We start from the raw sequence: 26418 nt of genomic DNA on the forward strand, positions 1-26418 counted from the left end.
ATCTAACATTGGACGGGGACATTTGTGTTCCAGTGTACGGGAAGAATACAGGAAAATAAAAAACAAAATCCATAGTTAAAATGAAGATTAGTATGCATTACAACATATTTCTACACAATATGCATTCAATAAAGCACAATACTGCCTATTTTTTCCATAAAAAATGTTGCCTGCATCTATAAAAACATAACTATTGTGTTGTTAATCTAATTCTAGTGATCTCTTATACATGCATATGCAAAGCAGATAATAACACACTGGCAACATTTAATTGTAGTTAATTTAAAAAACATCTCCACTATAATATCTCATTTGAGCAGTTGAAAAAAAAGCATTTAAAACACATTCTTTGCTCCACTTTGGTGTATGATGTACTGGTTCACCTCGCACACGGATAGTGATGCATTTGTTTATTAATTAGGATTTTTTTTTTGCCTGAATTAAGCATACTTTATTTGAAAAACACATTTATGTACTAGAGCAAGAGTTGAAAAATATAACATGGTGACCCAAATGTAGGACAGTCTGAAAAATACAGGGTCTATAGCAGTGATTCTCAAACTGTGGTATGTGTCCCACTAGTGGTACGCCAAATAATCACTTAATCAAATATTCAAACACAGTGTAACTGTTCAAACTGTGTGTTAAAGTTAAAGTTGAAGTACCAATGATTGTCACACACACACTAGGTGTGGTGAAATTTGTCCTCTGCATTCGACCCATCCCCTTGATCACCCCCTGGGAGGTGAGGGGAGCAGTGAGCGGTAATGGGCAGTAGCTGTGCCGCGCCCGGGAATCATTTTTGGTGATTTAATGTAATGTTACAGTGTCCCAAAATATTAAATATACCTGTAAAATAAAACTTCTGCCTTGTTTTTAATGAATATATAGGCCCACTACGCCACTATGTTTAATGTTGGTCATTATAGTGGTGCAGTACTTTGTGAGCCCAAGTTTTTTCTGAAGTGGTACTTGGTGAAAAAAAGTTTGAGAATCACTCGTCTAGAGGTTTAAACATGCAAAATAGTCCACCAGAGTGCTCTATAAAATTGTATTTCAGAAGCTTTTGGTAAAATTTGAGCAGGTAAAAAGAACAGAAAATCAAAAAAATCTAGGGGGTGTTGACACTCGTTCATGTTTGGTTGGTTTAAAAATTAACTCTTGTGTGTTTGCTTTCCTAGAAGTTTGGTCAAGGGAAAACCTTGGTACGCACCAAACAAGTAGAATTTCAAATGGGAATTTTGCACAGACCAAAGAAATGGATAAAAAAGAGACAATGCAAAATAACATTTTGGATGCTTTTGGTAAATTCATGAGCTGGAAAAAAATAATCTAAAAATATATTTTTTGTCTAACAAAAAGGGGGGTTTTTCTTATGTTAAAGACCGTCTGGTATGTTTGGTTCACATGAATGCAAATCTTGATGGCGCTCTTTCAAAAGTATATTTTGGAAGCCTTTGGAGAAATCTAAAACCTAATATATGGCCGATTATAAAAATAACCAACATACCTAACCAAAAGACACCATTTTGGAATAGTTTAGTTATGCAAAGTAACATACTGTATCACGAAATATATGAGTATATGATATATGAGTGTGTATATATATATATATATATATATATATATATATATATATATATATATATATATATATATATATATATATATATATATATATATATATATATATATATATATATATACATATATATATACATATATAGTTAGAACTGTCAAAATTAAGTAATTGCGGATAAATCAAAAACCATTGTTGATATAATTAAATTACAACACAATTAAACTATCTGCAGCACAGAATGTCTTAAAATCCTTAAAGATTTGCTGGAGACACATTTCTGGTAGTTTAAGTAGTGCAACTGCCACACATGCACAAATGTGCTTTTAATCCAGGAGGGATAAATCATGGAAGAAAACACGTAAGTAATAAAAACATGACACGGCAGTTACCCAACAAAACACTGACAAGTGTTCTACTTTTTGAACAAGAATGTAAAGTGCATTGAATGAATCTGTCATTGTGAAAGTATTAACTCATGTTCACTTCATCATCTTAATCCGTCACTCTGAATGTACTAACTCATGTTCACATCATCATATTGATCTGTCATTGTGAAAGTACTAACTCATGTTCACTTCATAATCTTAATCCGTCAATCTGAATGTACTAACTCATGTTCACGTCATCATCTTAATCTGTCATTGTGAATGTACTAACTCATGTTCACTACATCATCTTAATCTGTCACTCTGAATGTACTAACTCATGTTCACATCCTCATCTTAATCTGTCATTGTGAATGTACTAACTCATGTTCACGTCATCATCTTAATCTGTCATTGTGAATGTACTAACTCATGTTCACTACATCATCTTAATCCGTCACTCTGAATGTACTAACTCATGTTCGCATCATCATCTTAATCTGTCATTGTGAATGTACTAACTCATCTTCACGTCATCATCTCAATCTGTCACTGTAAATGTACTAACTCATTTTCACGTCATCATATTAATGTGTCATTGTGAATGTACTAACTCATGTTCACGTCATCATCTTAATCTGTCACTGTTAATGTACTAACTAATTTTCACGTCATATTAATCTGTCATTCTGAATGTACTAACTCATGTTCACGTCATTATCTTAATCTGTCACTGTTAATGTACTAACTCATTTTCACGTCACCGTCTTAATTTGTCACTCTAGATTTACTAACTCATGTTCACGTCATCATCTTAATCTGTCATTGTGAATGTACTAACTCATGTTCACTACATCATCTTAATCCGTCACTCTGAATGTACTAACTCATGTTCACATCATCATCTTAATCCGTCATTGTGAATGTACTAACTAATGTTCACGTCATCATCTTAATCTGTCACTGTGAATGTACTAACTCACGTTCACGTCATCATCGTAATCTGTCATTGTGAATGTACTAACTCATGTTCACTACATCATCTTAATCCGTCACTCTGAATGTACTAACTCATGTTCACATCATCATCTTAATCTGTCATTGTGAATGTACTAACTCATCTTCACGTCACCATCTTAATCTGTCACTGTTAATGTACTAACTCATTTTCACGTCATCGTCTTAATTTGTCACTCTAGATTTACTAACTCATGTTCACGTCATCATCTTTATCCGACACTGTGAATGTACTAACTAATTTTCACGTCATCGTCTCAATTTGTCACTCTAAATTTACTAACTCACGTTCACGTCATCATCTTAATCTGTCAGTGTGAATGTACTAACTCATGTTCACGTTATCATTTTAATCTGTCACTGTGAATGTACTAACTCAGGTACATGTCATCATCCTAATCTGTCACTGGGAATGTACTAACTCATTTTCACGTCATCGTCTTAATCTGTCACTGTTAGTGTACTAACTCATGTTCACGTCATCATTTTAATCTGTCACTGTGAATGTACTAATTTATGTACATGTCATCATCCTAATCTGTCACTGGGAATGTACTAACTCATTTTCACATCATCGTCTTAATCTGTCACTCTAAATGTACTAACTCATGTTCACGTCATCATCTTAATCTGTCACTGTTAGTGTGCTAACTCATGTTTTCATCATGGGCTTCACAGTGGCAGAGGGGTTAGTGCGTCTGCCTCACAATACGAAGGTCGGGATCTTTCTGTGTGGAGTTTGCATGTTCTCCCCGTGAATGCGTGGGTTCCCTCCGGGTACTCCGGCTTCCTCCCACTTCCAAAGACATGCACCTGGGGACAGGTTGATTGGCAACACTAAATTGGCCCTAGTGTGTGAATGTGAGTGTGAATGTTGCCTGTTTGTGTTGGCCCTGCGATGAGCTGGCGACTTGTTCAGGGTGTACACCGCCTTTCGCCCTATTGTAGCTGAGATAGGCGCCAATGCCCCCTGCGACCCTAAAAGGGAATAAACTGTAGAAAATGGATGGATGGATGTTCACATCATTGTCTTAATCTGTCACTGTGAATGTACTAACTCATGTTCATGTCATCATCTAAATCTGTCACTATGAATGTACTAACTCATGTTCACGTCATCATCTTTTTGAATTATTCACCATTGCACTATTTATTATTTTTGCACATATTAGTTATTTAAGTACTTGTATATATTATTAGTTAATTGTTCATGTCTATTGTTTACATTGAACAAAAAGGGGCACAGTGCTAGGACTGTGTTAAACATATTTGACCAATAAAGCTGTTTCTGTTACATATTACCTTTTTTTCTTGAATCTCTGTAAAATGAAACACGATTAATATAGATTAAAAATACATCTAATCGTGATTAATCTGGACTATTCAGCAACCTCGTGATTAATCTATTTCAAAATGCTAATGGTTTGACAGCACAAGTTCCTGTACTAAAGAGTGATAGCAGCATTACTGTATATTTGTTCCAGTACAATGATAATAAAAAAATATTTTGTAGCATTTTAAAAATGTTTGAATTGTGCACCCCCCTGCCCCCCTTTCAAAAGCTGCTCCCCTCCCTTTGAAGCACCCCACCACCACCCCGTCAAACTCCGCCCCCCCACCTCCGCGCCCCCTCGTCGAGGTGCATTGTGGGAGGAAAGTCGTTGCCATTCGACCTCTGCGGGGCCTGCGCGGACGCAGCAAGAACCCAGAAATTCATTATGCGTTTAAAAGCTTTATTTATTTCCGCATAACCGACATTCTCTCACCGCGGAGGGCGGAGGACAAGCAGCGACGCCGGCCATCTCTTTCGGGTGGGAGAGGAGCTTGAATAAAGATATAGATTACATTACTGCCGTGGCGGGGAGACTGTTGAGGATTTTATTATAAGAGGGAAAAAAAAAAAAAAAAACATGTCCGGGGAGAGAAACCGCAGGTCGCTGGCGTTCCGAGGCGGTGGATTAGCCCCGATTGCGGGCTCCGGAGGCGTCGGTGGGGGGAACAGCTGGGAGGCCCCGGCCTGTCAGGACCAACATTTTAACGGCAACCGGCTGAACCCGGACGACGACGGGGACCTCGGAGCGAAGGGACCAACGCGGAAGCGAGTGGAGGACGCCGGGTCGGTAAGCGACAGCACGGAGCCCGAGGCGGAGGAGGAAGAGGACGCGGAGAAGCCAGCCGGGAACGCAGGCTCGGAGCTGGAAGCGGCGAACGGTTTCAGGGAGGCAGCGGCTGCGGGCAGCGACGGAGCCGAGTCCGGCAGCGGTGAGGCGGCGCCCAGGAAGTGCGGCGTGGAGATGAGACCCCAGACGCTTCTCCAGAAGCACTCGCTCTTCCACGCGTCGTGGCTCCGGGAATTCCCGTGGCTTAAGTTCTGCCAGGAGACGGGGCTCATGTCGTGCTCCTGGTGCCACGACGCGGCCACCAGGAACGGCGACGAGCTCATCAAAGGCAGCCGAAACTACAAGAGGGCCTTGCTGCTCCGACATCACCTGTCGTCCGAGCACGGCAGGAAGGACCCCGGCAAGCAGGTAACATTAGCCCCCTTCACTTTGATGCTGTCAAACGTTGACGCACGTAAGCCTTAAACACCCCGTGGACCTTCATAAACGGCGTTTTGTCGCCTTTATCGAACTCCACACGTCACGTATTAGACATTTGCACAAGAAATTATGTCAAAAACGACTTTTCGACGCCTCTACTCGGGCTAATTAGCTAGTGTAAGACCGCTAACCTGTGCTAAGTGCTAAGCTAGCTTGTAGCCTCGCCTTGTAGCTGGAAGAGGGAAGAGGCTCGCTGGGGGGGAAACCTCACGTAGCTTAAAAACGCCATAAATCTCCATGTATTTGTATATTTAAGCCGTACGTGTCTACTCTAAGTTTATGTGTACTATTTGGGGACGGCGTGGCGAAGTTGGTAGAGTGGCTGTGCCAGCAATCTGAGGGTTCATGGTTCAATCCCCACCTTCTACCATCACGTCCGTTGTGTCCTTGAGCAAGACACTTCACCCTTGCTCCTGGTGGGTCGTGGTTAGCGCCTTGCATGGCAGCTACTGCCGTCAGTGTGTGAAAGTGTGTGTGAATGGGCGAATGTGGAAATACTGTCAAAGCGCTTTGGGCTCCCTAAAAAAAAGGGGTAGAAAAGCGGTATACAAGTGCAACCCATTTAGCATATTTCTAATATTACAGTACACAAACATAGGTAAGTGGTTTCACAAAAATATTGTGTGCATGCTACATGTAAAAAAAAAGAAAGATAAAAGCCCAACAACAAGGACGCATAATTTACATATATGTAGATGTATTAAAAGGTACAATGTCACATTTAATTTTCAAAGTAATTTGCGGGGTATATGATAGCTGATAGGGCTGGGCGATATGGCCCTTTTTTAATATCTCGATATTTTTAGGCCATATCGCGATATACGATATATACCGTATTTCCTTGAATTGCCGCAGGGCATATAGCATGCGCCTGCCTTGAATTACTGCCGGGTCAAACTCGCTTCCCAAAATAATTAGCGCATTCTTAGTATTACCTGGTCAAACTCGTGACATCACGAGTGACACTTCTCCTGTCATCATTTTCAAAATGGAGGAGGGTGAGTTCAATACCGGTAATTTGAAATCGCATAAAGGGAAGAAGATTAAGAGCTGCCGTATTTTCTTGAATAGCTGCCGGGGCGCTAATTAATTTAAAACCTCTTCTCACTCCTGCGCTTATTCAAGGCATGCGGTAAAAGTAAGCAGGCGTTAATAATTTTAAAACCTCTTCTCACCCCTGCGCTTACCAATGGCATGCAGTAAAAAATTGAGTGTGATATTAAGAAAAAAAAAAAAAAATTCTTCTGTGGCCCTGTGGTTGGGGACCACTGCTCTACAACATGTCATCGCGCCCACCTTTACACCATGCTATCTGCGTGCCGGCCGGACGCATGCATATGGCTGCTTCTTATACAAGATTGCAATGCATACTTGGTCAACAGCCATACCTTTTACACTGATGGTTGTGATATAAACAACTTTAGAACTCTTACTAATATGTGCCACCCTCTGTGAACCCACACCAAACACATTTCTGGAGAACATTGGCTCTGTCACACATTATAGACGCAACATAAGAATTACCCAGAATTCCAATGCATCCATGACTCTTGGCTATATTATACACGCGCCCCCAACCCCCCCACCTCAACCGGCGCACGGAGAAGGGTGGGGTGGGGGGGTGGGGGGGTTGGTGCTAGCGGGGTGTATAATATAGCCAAGAGTCATGGATGCATTGGAACTCTGGGTAATTCTTATGTTGCGTTTATAATGTGTTACGGAGCCAATGTTCTCCAGAAATGTGTTTGATGTGGGTTCACAGAGTGTGGCTCATATTAGTAAGAGTGTTAAAGTTGTTTTATATCGCAACCATCAGTGTGATCGGTATGGCTGTGGAACAAGACCCCTGGTTTACACATAGTAAAAGCAAAAAAAACCTCCCCCATTTTGGAAATGACGACAGGGGAAGCGTCACTCGTCACGTCACGACTTTGACCCGGCGGTAAAAGTAAGCATGCGCTAATAAATTTGGAGAGCGAGTTTGACCCGGCAGTAATCTAAGGCAGGCGCATATTACATGCCCGGCGGCTATTCAAGGAAATACGGTATGTAGATGTATTAATATGTACAATGTCACATTTAATTTTCAAAGTAATTTGCGAGGTATATGATAGCTAATAGGGCTGGGCGATATGGCCTTTTTTTAATATCTCGATATTTTTAGGCCATATCGCGATATACGATATATACCGTATTTCCTTAAATTTCCGCAGGGCATATAGTATGCGCCTGCCTTGAATTACTGCCGGGTCAAACTCGCCTCCCAAAACAATTAGCGCATGCTTAGTATTACCGCCTGGTCAAACTCGTGACGTCACGAGTGACATTTCCCCTGTCATCATTTTAAAAATGGAGGAGGCTGATTGCAATACCGGTAATTTGAAATCTCATAAAGGGAAGAAGATTAAGAGCTATTCAGGAGGATTTAAGGTCCAATCTTACATCACACTCAAAATTTTACTGCATACCTTTGGTAAGTGCCGGAGTGAGAAGAGGTTTTAAAATAATTAGCGCATGCTTACTTTTACCGCATGCCTTTGGTAAGTGCAGGAGTGAGAAGAGGTTTTAAATTAATTAGCGCCCCGGCGGCAATTCAAGGAAATACGGTATCTCTATCTTGCATTGGACTTGAATTAACACTTGATACATATAATCACAGCTTTATGATGATTCTATGTTTCTACATTAAAACATTCTTCTTCATATTGCATTAATATATGCTCATTTAAAACTTTCATGCAGAGAAGGAAATCACAGCTAAGTCAATTGACCAAAAGTGTATTTATTAAACAGTTATTAAGCTGTGGCACAAACATTCATGTCCTTTTCAAAACAGAAAGTGCAAGATTGTCAGAGACATTTTAAGTGTCAAATAAAAATGAGCTGCACAATAGGAAATTAAATAGTTTTCATCCTTCGCTATGTGGTAGGTTACTACGGACATTATTGAATTCTATTTTTTTTCATACGGTGTTGATGTGGAATTGTTTGCCTCGGCATTTTGACGGTGTGGCACTGAAAGGAGATGTTGATATACAGTTTCAAACACTTCATTCTCTAGCAGGTGACTTTTCAAATGATGCTACACTTTAGCAGTAATGCTACTTTTTATAGAAACGCTTGTGCCGCAAGCTTGACTTATTACGGTTTCCTGTTTGACATATTCCCACTTAAAGCCAAACCACCGCCAGACGATGAACCCCCTGCTGTTTTTCTTGAGAATTAATTCTTCCTTCATTCCCACCTTCTTTCTCTTGTATCACCACTCATATGGCTCTGCTAGCATCACAGCTGACGTTACCCATGCTGCTACCTCTCTGCTGTGCGAGGGCGTATACATACGTATGTGACGTATGACGTGACAGAATGTAACGTGTGTAAGAACCTGCGCTTGCTTTCTGTGAGAAGGATAGACAAGAAAGAGTGAGAAACGCCTGTAGTGTAATGCCCGCAGCCAAAAGCAATTGCGTGAGAACGTATACTCAAGAATCACAAAATAGTCATTTTCTATATCGCACAGAGACCAACCCGCGATATATCATTTATATCGATACATCGCCCAGCCCTAATAGCTGTATTCAAATTATTGGTGGCACATGGATGTAAGTCTTACCTGTCCATTTTGTAGGCTTGTCAGTTTTAACACTTGCCATTGTAAGCACACCTAAAAGTAGTATTAATAAATACTATGCAGTGTTTTCACACTGTGCAACAAAGCATCTTTTTTGTTGCGTCAGCATCTGCTGTGATGGCTATCTCCAAGAGGTCACACAATAGCCAGGGTTCCACCCTTGGGGAGCCGCACCTTTACCAACCCCCCCAACGTCTCCTTCTTAGGCTGCCTTCTAGGCCTCTCCAGGCAGTCCCCGGTGACCTCTGGTGCATTTACTCCTCTTCCTCCTCCCCCCCTTGGGCAGCTAAATTAGAGGCATTGTGCAAAAATGACCCCCCAATATCCATACATGGTGTGACTTTGCCAAGCTGGACAAGAGGACAGGGAGGTAAATCATGTTGTTTTGCAGCCTGCAAGGCCTTTTTTTTGGTTACATGCAAGGGTTGAATGGTTGAAATGGATGTCCCTAATAGAATGACATGGCATCACCTGACCACGGTCATCCACATATTTGCGGATTAAAGGGCTCTATTGTTCAACCTTTGGGGCATATCTTATGATTAAGGCCCCGGCTTGTACGCACATAATTTTAACTGAAACACTAGTATATTATTTTGAAATAACACCCCTCAATTTAAGGGCAGCATGCTTTTAATGTTAGGCTTACTTGTATTACAATAGTGTTGGTTCTTCAGTGTTTCCTAGCTCCACAGCTTTTGGGGGGCAAGTTTGACAAATGGCATGCAGCATAGCCGTGTCACAAAACAGCAATAATGTGGTCTCTTCTCGCCAGTTCATACTAACTGTAACATTTAATAAGAAAAAGTCAATGTGGAAAGTCTCCCAAAATAAATTTGAAAATTAAAAGCTCTGGCACGCTCATTCAAGTAAAGACGTGTCTTGTAATAAATGTGATCCCAGCAAAGGGTGGTAGAGTACAGCAGTGGTTTTTTCACCAAGCAGCACCTCAGAAAACACTTGGCTCTCCAAGTACCACCATAATGACCAACAATAAAATACAGTAGCGCAATAGGCCTAAGTATTAATTAAAAACAAGGCAGGGGTTTGATTTAACAAGTGTATTTAATACTTTTGCCCACCGTAACATTTCACAGTTTAAACTGTAACTCTGTTTGAATATTTAAAAATAAAACGCTAATCACCTAAGTGACTCTGGTGTACTACTAGTGGTACCCGTACCACAGTTTGAGTTCTGAGTTTTGAGTTCTAAAGTATAGTAAAAGCGTTTTTAAATGCAAGGGTGAAATTACATGGGATAAATAAGATAAACACAATAAATAATGCCTTCTTGTTTGTTTGTACATCATAGTGATATTTGCTCTGACATTCCTCCCTCCTTTAACAACACCTTAAAGTTGAACTTTGCTCGTAAGGCCTGCAGAGCGACTCCAGGCCTCTCGACACAACAACAATACACCCTGGCAATGGGCACACACACACACACACACACACACACACACACACACACACACACACACACACACACACACACACACACCATAAAGTATGATGGGCAACGGAGCAGTACCCTAGTTGCTGGCAGCTGCCTCCTCCCTTCCCGTTGCAAGTCTTGTGGTTTCTGTGTAAAATGTTTGTGTGTGCTAGGCTTTCAATTTTTTTTTTCTTGGCCCCAGTCTGTGTCTCTTACCCCCATAGGAGCTCAGTTTAAGATGACCTTTTTTTACTCATCATTCACCAGCGTCTACCTTTTTCGGGCCGCTGTTAAAGTGGCGATCCATCATTGTTCTTTTTCTGTCTACCTGTACAATGTTTGTCTAAACTTGAATGGGTTTGTGGTGAAAATGAAATTTCATGTTACTTGTGCAATGACAATGAATAGCATACCATACCATAATACACACACTGTATGGACATGTACTTCGCTATATAGAAAGTACAATTAACTTGACTTGTCTCGGGGTACAGGACACCCCGAATTAGGGCTGGGCGATATATCGATATAAATGATATAACGCAGGTTTATCTCCGTGCGATATAGAAAATGACTAACGTGATATTCAAGTGTACGTTCTCACGCAGTTGCTTTTAGCTGCTGGCATTACACTACAGGCTATTCTCGCTCTTTCCTGTCACTCCTTCTCACAGCGGCATTGGTAACGTTAGCTGTGATGCTAGCAGAGCCGTGCAAGTGGTAATACCAGAGAAAGACGGTGCGAATGAAGGAAGAATTAATTCCCAAGAAAAACAGCAGGGGGTGCATCGTCTGGCGGTTGTTTGGCTTCAAGTGAGAATATGTCGAACAGACAACCGTAATTTGTCAAGTGTGGGCCAAAAGCGTTGCTACAAAAAGTAGCATTACTGTTAACATGTAGCATAATTTTAAAAGTCACCCGCTAGAGAATTTAAGAGTGATTACTTGCATGTCAACATCTCCGTTCGGTGCCACACGCCCACACCATCAAAATGCAGAGGCAAACATTTCCAGATCAACACCGTATGAAAAAAAAAGTCAACAACAGAATTTTATAACATCCGTAGTAAACTACCACGTAGCAAAGGACGAACACTATTTGATTTCCTATTATGCAGCTCATTTTTATGTGACAGTTATTGAAATATCTTGTGTGACATCATGCACAAAAGTGCACTTTATTTGTTTTAAACTATTTTTGTGGCGCTCTGTACAAAAAGCGCACTTTAATTTAGTGTTGTTTTGATATGTCATCTTAGTGACATCATGCACACAAGAGCACTAATAGCTTGTTTTAAAATGTCTCAGACAATCTTGCACTTTCTGTTTTGGAAATGACATGAATGTTTGTGCCACTGCTTAATAACTTTAATAAATACAGTTTTGGACGATTGACTTAGTTGTGATTTCCTTCTCAGTATTAAAGTTTAAAATGAGCATGTATTAATGCCATATGAACAAGAATGTTTTAATCTAGACACATAGAATCGTCATACTGCTGTGATTATATGCATTAAGTGTTCATTCAAGGCTGAGGCAAAATATCGAGATATATATCGTGTATCTCGATATGGCCTAAAAATATGGAGATATTAAAAAAGGGCTATATAGCCCAGCCCTACCCCCAATATAATACTCTTTGCATTTGTCACCCTTCAAAATTAAGCTGCACTTTTTCCCCTTATGCCCCAAAATGATCCCCTCCTAAAAGTGTAATAAAAATGTGATATTGACACCTTGTTCCTTAGTTTCATCACATCAAATCTGTAATCAGACCGAAGCGGGTTTTGTCAATCTTTTTTACCAGTAGAATTTACCTGCTTGGCCCCCCTAGGGTACCTTTAGGGTTAAGTAGATCTTGCGTCTGTGCATGATCCTTTTTATCTGTGTTTTTATGGCGGCTCGGCCGACATTTGCACGCTATTCGCTGACCTCATAAAAACAGGGAGTGCATCCCCGCCTGGTGCCAAAGAGCAATTCTTCCTCACAGTCCTCGGATTCGCACAGCGCATCCCGAGCTGTCAGGGCGGAATTAACATCGGCTCGGCTATTTGACTCTAATTTGTGAGCGAAGAGGATTGGACTACTACATTTAGTCCTTTCCTTAGCACACGCAATCACTAATCAGAATGACTTAAAGTGATCCACTAACTTGTACACATCTCTAATTGGTAAGGAGAGCAGGAGGAGTGGATTAGGGGCTTGGCTTTGGATTTTCCCCTAGCAACAAGAACCCCGGTCGAGTTAACCAGGCCATTAATTTCCCTAACTGTGTGATAGTGCTGCTTGGTGTGTGTTTGCTCCCTGCTCTGTGTAATATTTGGCACAGCGAGCTACACGTGGAGGAAGAGCGTTAAAGTGAACAAACCGCCTTGTTCTGTAAGTCCATTCCTGATGTTAATCAGGCCTCAGCGGCGTTCGCTGCGAGCTAACTCAATTAGCCTTAGCACACAGGGCAGCTGTGCTAAAAGTGGGTCTTGTAGTAGGGGGTTGGGTAGTCGTTAATTGTCTAAGCGCAATCTAGTTTTATGCCCGTGGCAGTATAAAATAAAAGTGACTGTTTAGTTGAACTTCTCATAAAATAAGTGGAAAAGTGACATATTTTCAGTAGAATTGTGTGGACTGTTTGGTTCACTGTGCCCATTATCATTAACAGGATCTCTACATTCTCAGGTACAGCACGGTCCAACATAAAACAGTCATTTTGTGTTAAAATATATTAATATCAAGGTGTAAGCTCTACAGAACACACAAGTATTGACCTAAATGACTTCAATGACCGATGATAAAGCAACGTGATATTACTAAACATTTTGTGATCTATCTATACCAATACCAAAATGTATTTTAATACTTTTCAATATTATTTATAAAACAAAGGGAATGAGGATTACTGATTTTGAAGCAGCTAAAACACTGGATGGCCATTAGCTAGCTATGTTTAAAAGCACCTATTGCTGAGTGGCGCTTTACCGTTTATAGCTTTACCTTTATCGTTAGTTTTCAAGCCAAAATGTGTCCATTTTCCTTTTTCTGTCTACAAATGACTAAATTAGTCTGATTTCTCAAATGGGTCGCTTTTTTGTGAAGTAGAAATGTCCATGCACTCTCTCTAATGCAGTGGTTCTTAACCTGGGTTCGATCGAACCCTAGGGGTTCAGTGAGTCGGCCTCAGGGGTTCGGCGCAGGTCAAGACACACCCGACTCATCGTATAAATATAAACTTCTCCCTATCGCCAAATCATGGATACCCCCAAACAATGTTCTCTCTAATTTTCCATCTGATTTGCAGGTGTGTAATTTGTTGTGAATTCATGCTCTGTGTTGGGTTTGTTCTTTGAACAAGATGATGTTCATGCACGGAGCATTTTGTGGACCAGTAAATAAAACCTATAACTTTGTCTTGAATTTGAGAAAAAAAAAAAATTCAGTAAAGATGTGTTCGGTGAATGCACATATGAAACTGGTGGGGTTCGGTACCTCCAACAAGCTGTGTGCCTCCCGTGCACTGGGGGACGTTTATTTTCTTTGCTGGGGTGTTACTGACGTCACGTCCGTCTCATGTCCCGCTCAATGAATCCTGGTGGTGGTAAAGCTAGCACTGTTTTTAATGGGTACTAGGCACCATTTAGCCTTTTTCAGAAGAAAAATGCCATTACAGGACAGTCTCAGAAAATTAGAATATTGTGATAAAGTCCTTTATTTTCTGTATTGCAACTAAAAACATGAAAAGGTCATACATTCTGGATTCATTACACATCAACTGAAATATCGCAAGCCTTTTATTATTTTAATATTGGTGATTGTGGCAAACAGCTTAAGAAAACTCAAAAATCCTATCTCAAAAAATTAGGATAATTCCTCAGACAAAGTAAAAAAAAAAAAATTAGAACAGCAAAACAAAATCTAACATTTAAAAATGTCAATTAATGCACTCAGTACTTGGTTGGGGATCCTTTTGCACGGATTACTGCATCAATGCGGCGTGGCATGGAGGCAATCGGCCTGTGGCATTGCTGAGGTGTTATGGATGCCCAGGATGCTTCAATAGCGGCCTTCAGCTCATTTGCATTATTGGGCCTGGTGTCTTTCAGCTTCTTCTTGACAATACACCACAAATTCTGTATGGGGTTTAGGTCAGGAGAGTTGGCAGGCCAATCGAAGACAGTAATGCCATGGTCAGTACACCAGTTACTGCTGGTTTTGGCACTGTGAGCAGGTGCCAGATCATGCTGGAAAATTAAATCATCATCCCCATAGAGCTTTACAAAAGATGGAAGCGTGTACACAGCTGCATTGACTCTGGACTTAATGAAACACAGTGGACCAAAACCAGCAGCTGACATTGCTCCCCAAACCATTGCTGACTGAGGGAACTTCCGTTGTCTAGAGTTCAGGAGTGGCTTGACCATGGGAATATGGCTATTGAAGCTGTATCTGTTGAAAAGCTCTATGGAGATGATGATTTCATTTTCCAGCATGATCTGGCACCTGTCCACGGTGCCAAAACCACCAGTAACTGGTGTACTGACCATGGCATTACTGTCCTACATTGGCCTGCCAACTCCCCTGACCTGAACCTCATAGAGAATTTGTGGGTTATTGTGAAGAAGAATCTGAAAGATACCAGGACCAATAATGCAAATGAGCTAAGGGCCGCTATTGAAGCATCCTGGGCATCCATAACACTTCAGCAATGACACATGCCAATTGCCTCCATGCCACGCCATATTGATGCAGTAATCCGTGCAAAAGGATTCCCAACCAAGTACTGAGTGCATTAATTGACATTTTCAAATGTTTGATTTTATTTTTTCTGTTATAAATGTTTTTTTTTACTTGGTCTGAGGAAATATTCACATTTTTTGAGATAGGATTTTTGAGTTTTCTTAAGCTGTATGCAATAATCAGCAATATTAAAATAATAAAAGGCTTGCAATATTTCAGTTTATGTTTAATGAATCCAGAATGTATGACATTTTCATGTTTTTATTTGCATTACAGAAAATAAAGGACTTCATCACAATATTCTAATTTTCTGAGACAGTCCTGTACTTGTGTTGTTTTCAGCTGTATGGACCGTTGGGGCTGGGCAATATGGCCGAAAACTACATCACAGTATGCATTTTTAATATTGATCGATATCGATAATCATTGGTACTTTTTATGACTTATTTAAGCCTGCCAATAAATGCAGTAAAACATTTTCCAACTTATCAAGGCTTCTATTAAACAGTGGAGAGAGTGTCAGGTAGCCAAGTAGGCTGATGCTGCTAAGGTAGAATAATAATTTAAATAGATTTGAGGTTAGTTGCAGATTTGAGACTCTAGATAGCAGTAGTGTATAAGCTATTGAACACTACTTAGTAGTTAGGGAAGCAACTAATTAAACCTACACATTGGAATTGTCATGATGTTGCCAGACTGTCTGCATTACAACCAACAAAACTTAAGGACAAGTTTCTGTTATTGAGTTTATGCATCAATATAGTACAGTTTCTCTTCTCACTCCATGCAGTGAATTCACAGTAAGCTGGAAAGACAACGCAACCACACTAGTGCTATGAGAGTAGCGCTTGCGTGTGTGTGCGTGCGTGTGCGCCTTTAAAGAATTGCTTTGACTCAGTGGAAGAGTTAGGAGAGCGAGAGGTAGCATGCAGCAGTAGTGGCGACTGTCAAATGTGTCCTGCAGAAATAAGAATAAAGCGACAAAATTGTCACAAATCGGCTTCCTCGTTATTCCGACCCGAAAGCCGAGCTAAGCAGACCCATTAGACGCTTTTCAGGAAGTTAGGTTTGTAAAAATAATAAACAATAAACTGCATATCGTTTAAAGACTACGGCTGAGTAAAATAATAATAATAATAATGGATTAGATTTATATCACGCTTTTCTATTATTAGATACTCAAAGCGCTCACAGAGAAGTGGGAACCCATCATTAATTTACACCTGGTGGTGGTAAGCTACATTTGTAGCCACAGCTGCCCTGGGGTAGACTGACGGAAGGGTGGCTGCCAGTTTGCGCCTACGACCACCACCTATCATTCATTCATCATTCATTCACCAGTGTGAGCGGCACCGGAGGCAAGGGTGAAGTGTCCTGCCCAAGAACACAACGGCAGCGACTTGGATGTCAATAGGCGGGGAGCGAACCGGCAACCCTCAGGTTTCTGGCACGGCCGCTCTACCCACTACGCCATGCCACAAAGATGTCTGATAAAAGTTCCTGCATTTCGAAAGTTACTTTTAATTTTCTTTCTCCCCTTTGTCAAGTTTGCTGTAATAGAAATACACAAGAAAATAAACAGGTCGTCGCGTATAATTCATACTTGCCAACCTTGAGACCTCCGAATTTAGGGTTTGGGTGGGTGTATATTGTAGCGTCCCGGAAGAGTTAATGCTGCAAGGGGTTCTGGGTATTTGTTCTGTTGTGTTTATGTTGTGTTGCAGTGCGGATGTTCTCTCGAAATGTGTTTGTCATTCTTGTTTGGTGTTGGTTCACATTGTGGCACATATTTGTAACAGTGTTAAAGTTGTTAATACACCCGCCCTCAGTGTGACCTGTATGGCTGTTGATCAAGTATGCCTTGCATTCACTTATGTGTGTCGCATGTATTATGTGGCTCTGTTGGCACGCTGTTTGTACGAAAGAAAAGCTAATGTGACGACATGTTGTAGAGGACTCTAAAGGCAGTGCTTTTAAGGCACGCCCCCAATATTGTTGTCCGGGTGTAAATCGGAAGAAATTCAGGAGAATTTTTTTCCCCGGGTGATTTTAGGGAGGGGCACTGAAATTCGGAAGTCTCCAGGGAAAATCGGAAGGGTTGGCAAGTATTCCGATGGCGGTCGTGGGAATAAATGAGAAGTTTTAAGAACGCCCCAAAATGTGTTCAACCAATCAGGGTTCGACAGTACAATCTGCCCCCGAAAAGGTTCCTGGTCGCTTGGAAAAGTCCCACCTCGCTCGGAGGAATTCCGAAAGGTTCCTATAAGAAGTAAATCTACCTGGGTGTAATATTTGGTGGAAACACAGGGGGGAAAAGTTCCTGAGGTGGAAAAGGGCCTATTGTCGGGTAAAGTGAAGTGTGTTAACCCCCGGTGATATCATCGGCCCTGGAGGGGACGTCTCCCCTGCGCTCCTCGACTACAGTCTGGGACTGGTAAGCTGGAGAGGGTCAGCAAGAAAGGTGTAGTTGATACTGTTAAGTGATTGGCTGTTCTTCCCATTGCTCAGTGAATACTGTTAACTGATTGGCGGTTAGCGTGTCCCTCACATTTTTCAGTGACACTTCCTGTTTCCTGAGTTCCCATAGCGCGAGTGACTTCATGAAACAAATCTTGCTTCATAATTTCTGGTTTCTTCCGACCTAAAAATATAAATATTAGGCCATAAGGTGAACCAGGAAAAAGTGGCTAGTAAGTGATTTTTGTTCCCTCGTCTGGGCACTACTCTTTTTTTTGCATTTTTGCATAGACAATGCCATTGTGGACATTAGGTTAAAAGTTCTCCACAAAATATACTGGTAGTTTTTATTTAGAGCCATAAATGTATAAAAATAGGAATGACAAAAAAATGAAAATCATATAAAGCTGTGTTTTCTTGTAAATGTATTTACATTCATTCTGGAAACAAAATCTCTCTAACAAATTGACATTAATGCATATACCTAACATTTGATACAAGTATGTTAGCATTGGTATAATTTAATTTGAATTTAAACCATGAAACATACAAAACAAATGAAAAAAATGCTTCAAAGTAAGTGAATAGCAACCTGTACAATTGAACATAAACATGGTACATTTTGCTTAACAATGATGTTTTATACATTAAAAATTTCAGTAGATACCGTGTTAAAAGAGGAAGTAAAAAATAAAATAAAATAAAGAACACTTTGGCCCAAAATGGCTGACAACAATCAAAATATGGAATAATGCCGAAAAATGGAAGTACAACAAAAACTGCATTACAGTTTAGGATCCGTACACAATATTGTAAAACACAATATTTACTTGAACAAAACAATGTGTTGATGTCACAGCAGGTCTTGGGTATTTATATATATATATATATATATATATATATATATATATATATATTTTTTTTTTTTTTATTATTATTTTTTTTTTATTTCGTCTTAACTTAGCACATTGTTAAAGCCATTTCTCAAGAATTCTTTGATAGATTTTCCTCAAATTTGGCACAAACTCAAACTATGATTGTTACATTTTTTAAGGTCAAGTGCACTGTAACCTCACATTCTATTTTTAAAGTACTTAACTTAAGTAACTAAAAAGAAATAGTCAGAAATAGTAAAATACTCTGAGGGATTTTCTAAAATGTGGCTAAAATTAAATTTTTTATTAGAGAGCTAACTGATTAAGTGTGACTTTGCGTATTCTGAACGAGGGAGACATTGTTGAAGACGTTCCTTTAGCCTACTGACGTGTATTTATAAATGGCTGATTTATATAGGCTAGTAAGGTAAAGTGTTTTACCTGACAGGTAGCCGAAACTTGTCAAGTACAACACTTTACCTTACTAGCCTATATAAATAAACCATTTATAAAAAAGAGGAAGACATTGTTCATCTCTTAGCTGTCACTATAATCAAAGCCATCTTCTCAAGTTTTGTGTCAAAATATTGGCACAATTTTGGCACCGACACAAATGAGTACAGGACAGTCTTGCATACATACAGGAACATGTTCCTGTCTCACATTTGTTCTGCTTGCAGCTGCAGTGGACTACCTTTAACACACTATCAGGGGCAGGATTTGTAGTCATTCATGTAACTATTAACCATCCATCCTCAATGTGCCATCCATCCATTGCCATTGGGTGAAGGAGCAAACATACCTTTGAGATAATCTCGTTATTGCAGCCTGGTAGTTTGTCCTTTTGCAGTGTTGGTGCAGGGCGTCACTTGTAGGGAACATTGAGAGTTCTGGCAAAGCTGATGATGCCATGCAGAATGCTCTGGACCTTGCAGCGTTGACATTTTCTGCAAATGATTGGCCATACAAGTGGCCCACATATTTCCTTAGCACATCAAATGTTGACTGGTCCAATTCAAAACTGCTTCCCAGATGTGTAAATGCGGACAGGTACGCCATTCGTATGGGGAGTAGTTCCACAACCTGACAGTGTCTCCTCCTCAAAGTCAATATTGTCCCACACCGGTATTGTAGGAGTCTTCTTCGAGAATCCAACCGGGATTTTGTCTCTGCCCTCTAGTAGTTGTAGTTGGGCAAGGCTAGTGTCTAGACTGACAACTGTGTCCCATGAAGAAAAACACCAGTTGGGAAAGTCCAGAGTCAGTCTTCTCTTTAATTTATCCTGCCTGCAACATAAAAACACAGGGAAATAGGGGCACAAGGGTGTAAATAAAGATATACTCATATTGAAAAGTATTAGTAGTTTAAATATATTATCAAAGCCGTTTTTCAAATTATTATTATTTTGATATTTTCCAGCTTAAAAGTGTTTTACTTCACTGCCAAAAAAAGCTTCTGCTGTTACCTGTAGTTTGAAGCATCACAATCTTCATGTTTTTTCACCGTATTTAAAAACATTTGTCATAGCTGGTAGCTGGTTCATTCTCAGCACCTTCTGATTAACAATTATCTTTTGGCAGTTGATCCTCTCGCAGAATATATTGTAGCTGGCATTAAAGGTTGGTTCACTTCTTAAAAGAAAAAGAAACACACTCACACACACACACACACTCTCACACACACACACACTCACACACTCACACTTAATATGTGCCAAAAGGTATGCAGTCAAGATTATAGCTACATACAAACAGCCTTTACAAGTGCATCTAAAACCAATATAATATCATGGAAAAGTCCATTCAAAAAGTGAAACTTTTATTTATTCTATATTCATTTCATAATTATTGACACTATCTGTAATGCATCTATAATCCATCCAGCCATTTTCTACCGCTTGTCCCATTCAGGGTCGCGTGGAGTGCTGGAGCCTATCTCAGCTGCATTAAGAATTATAATTTATAGTGTGTATATAATTGATAATGCATTTTAATAACTCACACTTCTTCATCTGCGGTTCCAGTAACTGCTACATCGGACTTTGTCATGAACCTGGTGTACTGTTTGGAACAGGACTTGTGGTACCGCACTTCCATGGCCACACAGTCTCTGTCTTCAATATGCAAGAGAATGCTACTGTCTTGCTTTATCCTGGCAGCATCACAGCAAAGTCATCGTTTTAAACAATTCCTGTAAGTATCCAACCTTCTGATAGGGAAATCATTCATATTTTCATTCCTAACAGACATAACATCTATGTAGCATATTTTTTTGTTCTTTTTTCAAACTTTTTTAAGGTGTTTTAGCTGATTTAGAATATTTTCCTCTTCATCGCTCGACGTTGTTGACATCGCCATCTTGGATCTGCGCGGCTACCCGTTTGGTCGAATGTGAAGCACGTGACAAAAACGTCACCTCTTGAGACGAAAATATTGTTACGCCAAGTAAAAAATAGTCCTGACTTTAAACACTAATTTAAAAAAATTGCCTGCATGTCCAGTGGAGGACTTTTTTCTCTTTGAAAACCAAAATATCTTTTTTAAGAACCAAAAATTATTTAGTGCCCAGACATGGGAACAAGATGAAACGAAAAACGGGTTAAGCTTACGGCCTATATATTTAAACTATTTTGTCGAGCGCATTTTATATTAATATCGATTATGTGTCTACTGTATTGATATCGTATAATCGGCCCCGCTCTACAAACCGTTCAAATCACAGAAAGGATAAACATTTCTTCAGAGTTCCTCGAGACGTTATCAAAAAGGGTGGAAAAGTGCCAGATTTGTGGAAACAATGACGAGAAAATCAAAGCAGAACCAACTCCAGTCCAAGGGAGCAGAGTCGAATAATGCATGCGTTTGCAGTGATCACTTTGTGAAAGTTTTGTTTGATATACTCTTAAAGGTTATTATTTCCAATTTACAGTAATATCTTAATATTATTTGTATTTCTTAAACACATGATTGCTACAACATTTTTGAAAAGCACAAACAAGGCGTGCCAAAATAAAAAAAAACAAATGTGAGCTAAACCTAAAAGAGTTATGCTTTTATCAAGGGCACCAATTATAGATGAAGCTTTCAGCACATACACAATGTTCACATCCATAGTTACATTTTGATAAAAACAGGGAAACGCACGCTACTCGTTAACGGCGCATGCAACAGCAGCAAACATGGCATCTGTGACGCAAAATTAAGTCATGAAATGCATCCATACCTGTGCGAAAATAATACATATTTATCCGGGAGAGTCTTGATACCAATTTTCTTGACCCAGCAACACTCGAAGATGTAGTAAACTTCCATGCTTTTCCAAGTTAATCTGTTTTGTAGTGCAGAATGGCATCTTGTAGGCCTGGGCCGAAATTTGGTAAGTCAATTAACCGTCGATTATTGAAAATTAATATCGTTAAGTTTTCCCAGAGTTGATAAATTGCCATATGCATATTTCAAGTGCATTCACACTTTGTGTCGCATTTTACCATGGTAGAATGAAAAGAAGGATGTGAATTATCTTGTCCTCATGAAGTGTTTTTGACTCTTTGACCAGCGACGCTGGGCTGCTGGACCATTAGCATTCCACAGTGCAACTAGTTGGCATGTAGCAGCTAACACGGACAGAATGATCACGAAACCAAATGCCATGGCACCAATGTTGGAATATTTCAGTTTAAACATTTGGCACAAGATGAGCCTATCAACACCAATAATCCAGTTTGACAAATGTGCGTGACGACAACAACGCCCACTTGAAATACAACCACTCGGTAGTTTAAACTCACTTCGCGTTTGGTGAAGAAGCCGGGTGACAGGTCAGTGTAAACAAAATAGTGTAGACATACATCGCCTAAGACATGTTGTCATTTAATACTGTTATAAAACTAGCATTGTTTAAAAGTGCTCTCATGTTGTCATGTCATATTGGTGTTTCTGCCTATAAGGTCTCCCTCCATGCGTGTGCATTGCCTAACATGCTTTTCTGCTCGTAAAACCAGCAATGTCACGACGTAAAGACGGCATGCTGTCTATGTCATTAAAAAAAATGTACCGGTATTTTTCAGAGGAAAAATTGTGTTTTTAAGTCATTAATACCGCAGTGCTTTATTAGTACCGGTATACCGTACAACTCTATAATAAACACAAACTGGAAAACATGCCCTATGTCTGACTTTTAAACATTATAACATTTCTTTTTACCCCAATAAACCCCATCAGAGAAGATTTATCACGGCTCTAGCAGTAATTATAATCACCCATTTTAATTTCAATGACCTCCCAGTTTGACATGCATTAAGCTACAGTCCCCCATTTATTGGCATTTCTATCTTTGGTATCAATGTTTTAGTAACAGAGAGTGTACAAAAGGGACCAAATGGACCTAGCGGGTATACATTTCTTAATTAGTGATGTCTTAGTCCAGGGGTGTCAAACTCATTTTAGATTGGAGGCCACATAGAGAAAAATCTACTCCCAAGTGGGCCGGATTGGTAAAATCCCTGCAAGATAACTTAAAAATAAAGACACCTTCAGATTGTTTTCTGTGTTTAAAAATAGAAGAAGCACATTCTGAAAATGTACAAATCATAATGTTGTTGTCTTTTTACACTTACATGTTGCGGTTAATAGTATTCCATCTTTATTTGTCATTATTTATATTTTCTGAATGAATGATGTGATTATGTTCATCAGTCAACTCAATGGTGTTCATTTTCAATCTATCAAGATAAAAAAAATGTCAAAATCAAATTACACTATGCCATGTATGTAGTTTGATCATTTTCCTCGATTGATGTACTAACATCATGTGGTTTATTTTGTACATATGTACCATCATCTACAGCAGGGGTCGCCAACCTTTATCACTCAAAGAGCCATTTTGACCTGTTTCACAAAATAAAGAAAACTATGGGAGCCACAAGATTCTTTTGAAATTTAAAATGAAATAACACAGCGTACAAAGTTTTGTTTTGCTTTGTGCTATGTATTAACCAGGGGTCTCAGACACACAGCCTGCACCTTAATATGAAAATTTAATATTAGTGCAAGTTTTATTTGAATGCTGCTTGACAACATCACATTTGCTAACCATCTCAATTTTTCCGGAAGACTACCGAGTTTCAGATTAACCTTTCTCTCGACTGCTGGTTTTCATCCAAAAAACAATAATAAGGGTGTGCTATGATGACAATGCGTTTAACGCCCTCCACAACCGTAACAAACAGCTTACCATCCCATTCGCATTTTGTATGAAGCTTCTGCAAACACACATAAGCGACTGCAAGAAATAGTTACTCAACATCCATACAGGTTACTCTGAGGTTTGTGGTATAAACAACTTTAAGACTCTTACTAATATGCGCCACACTGTGAACCCACACCAAACAAGAATGACAAACACATTTCGGGAGAACATCCGTACTGTTAACACATTATAAACGCAACATAACAATTACCCAGAATCCCATGCATCCCTAACTCTTCCGGGCTCCATTATAAACCCCGGTTAGCACCAACACCCCCCGAATCAGTTCATGAAGTGATTCGGTTCAGTACGTTCACTCAAAAGATTTGTTTGTTCGAACGAATCGTTCGCAAAAGACACAACTCTGTTGCCATCATGGCACGGCCTCAATATTGTTGTCTGGGTGAAAATCTGAGAATGTTATCCTGGGGTGATTTTTGGTAGAGGCAATGAAATTTGGAAAACCTCCCGGTAAAATGTATGCAGCTGAGCCACATCAGAGTGATCCAAGAGCCGTGGGTTGCCAACCCTGTTCTACAGAGATACAAAGAATTGCTATTGCAACTTACAGTAGACAAATGTAGAAGAACTGTTTCTTTCATTCAACAATTTCAGGTTAATTTGTATACTTAGCAAACTCATCCCGCGTGTCGGATAAAACCTGTTCGCAGGCTTGATCCGGCCTGCGGGCCATACGTTTGACACCCCTGGTCTAGTATTTCAAAATTAACATATTAGGAGGTGTAATGCCATCAAGTCAGATATTGCTACTTTTTTCAGGCTTCTGATTGGACACAATGTGCATTACAACAAGTATATGTGTTTGTGTTTAGACATAGACAGTTTAGAAACCACACTTGTGTGGATGGAGATCGTTTTAAACCCAAATATGTGTTTTTTTTTTAAAACACTGTGTTCGTGTGGAGATGGCCTAGAGTAGTCAACGATTTAATCTTGAGGAGTGTTATTCGACTATTAACCTTGCAGTCGAATCGGCGGACATTGAATTCTCAGACATTTAAAGGACTAAGGGAGGCAGTTGAGTATTCGAGGCTCTCCGCGTATAGTGGATGATTTAGGAAGCTGTTTCAAGACAGGAGCCATCTTTTTGGTGCCCCACTAGGGCCGAAGCCGACCCCGGTGTGGCCGATTCGAGGACTAAACTATTCAATCTCTACCGTGTTTATATGTTTATCTGAGTGTTTTAGCCCTGTTGAGGTAGAAAAAGTAGCAAATCCCCATTGGCTGTGCTCTTGCTAGCATAAAATAACAACCTTTGTACATTGTTGACCGATCGGCGACTATGGGTAAAATCCATGAGAATCTTTGGTCCAAGACATCTCCAGTTCTATTTTAGACTGAATTACTACTCGATTTTGTACAACATTCTGGATCCTGTGCTCTAATATAGGATACAAAGTGTTGTGTTTGTAAACCAACATTAGTTGTCTCTACTGAAACCAAATCCTGTCGCTAGAGTTTCAGTACACAGCGGAAGAAAATTTTCCTCTCGAATTTAGTTTAAACTTTGGTTTTCTGTCACCCTTTTTGTCAGGCAGTACTTGACCTAATGAGGAATCTGATAAGTGGACCCCAGAGTCAAAAACATATGTTGTTCTTAGATGGTAATTTTTTTAACTACCTCGTGGTCAAAAAGCTAGTAGCGGGCTGCAAAAATTGAGGGGGGCATAATTTTCCCCATTTTTATTGTATTTAACAAAGAAGACGGCCTCTCCCAGTTTTAGAGAGGGGAGACCGACCCAAGGCTGTTTGCGGGATACCGGGGATGGGTGTTTATTGGGGGTCCACAGGTCATTGAAACGGGGTGGGCTGAAGCCAGAGGGAGAATTCTTGTTTAATTAGCCACTCTGCACCCCCATCTCTCTCTCTCTCTCTCTCTCTCTCTCTCTGTCTCTCTCTCTCTCTCTCTCTCTCTCTCTCTCTCTCTCTCTCTCTCTCTCTCTTACACACACACACACACACACACACACACACACACTTCTTCTCTGGCATGACATTGTTAAGAGGCTAGAGACAGTGTGTGCAGTCCTCCCACACCTTGGGCCAAACGCACACAGCAGTATTGTTCTGCTATCTGGGGACAGACAGGTCGGGTGGGGCGCCAAAATTTGAGGGGTGGACATTGTAGACGCATGGACTTTGGAAGACGGTGCCACCGCTGCCCTAAGGGCCAGTCATAAGACTGGTTTGGGATTTAGGTGGGGTACAGGCGGCTGGGGCGCGCCCTGTGGGGGCAACAGTGCCGCATTACACAAACTGTTAGGGGTGTGTCGTGTTTGTCACAGATCTACTGCCTCCCCCCGGGATAGGAGGGGGACTCTGTGGTTTGTTTAGGTTTGAGGTTTATTTGTGTTGCGGCCTATCTTGATGCCTCGGTCAGTGCCTCAGCACTCTTACACTTTGCAGCCATTTTGGTTTGTTTTAATCCACCTGCCATCCAGCACGTATTGGTGCTCCACC

At 40.2% G+C, this 26418-nt stretch overlaps 1 protein-coding gene across 2 annotated transcripts in view; it reads left to right on the forward strand.

Annotated features, from left to right (window-relative positions):
* The first annotated feature begins 4597 nt into the window (after positions 1 to 4597).
* Positions 4598 to 26418, forward strand: part of zbtb10 (zinc finger and BTB domain containing 10) — a 60117-nt gene continuing 38296 nt past the window's right edge. For both annotated transcript variants that reach the window (XM_061908502.1, XM_061908503.1), the window contains exon 1: positions 4598 to 5492. In XM_061908502.1, coding sequence (XP_061764486.1) covers positions 4875 to 5492 — 618 coding nt within the window. In that variant the 5' untranslated portion in view covers positions 4598 to 4874. The remainder of the gene's footprint in view (positions 5493 to 26418) is intronic.

Source organism: Nerophis ophidion, linkage group LG08, assembly GCF_033978795.1.
Source record: "Nerophis ophidion isolate RoL-2023_Sa linkage group LG08, RoL_Noph_v1.0, whole genome shotgun sequence".
NCBI lineage: Eukaryota > Metazoa > Chordata > Actinopteri > Syngnathiformes > Syngnathidae > Nerophis > Nerophis ophidion.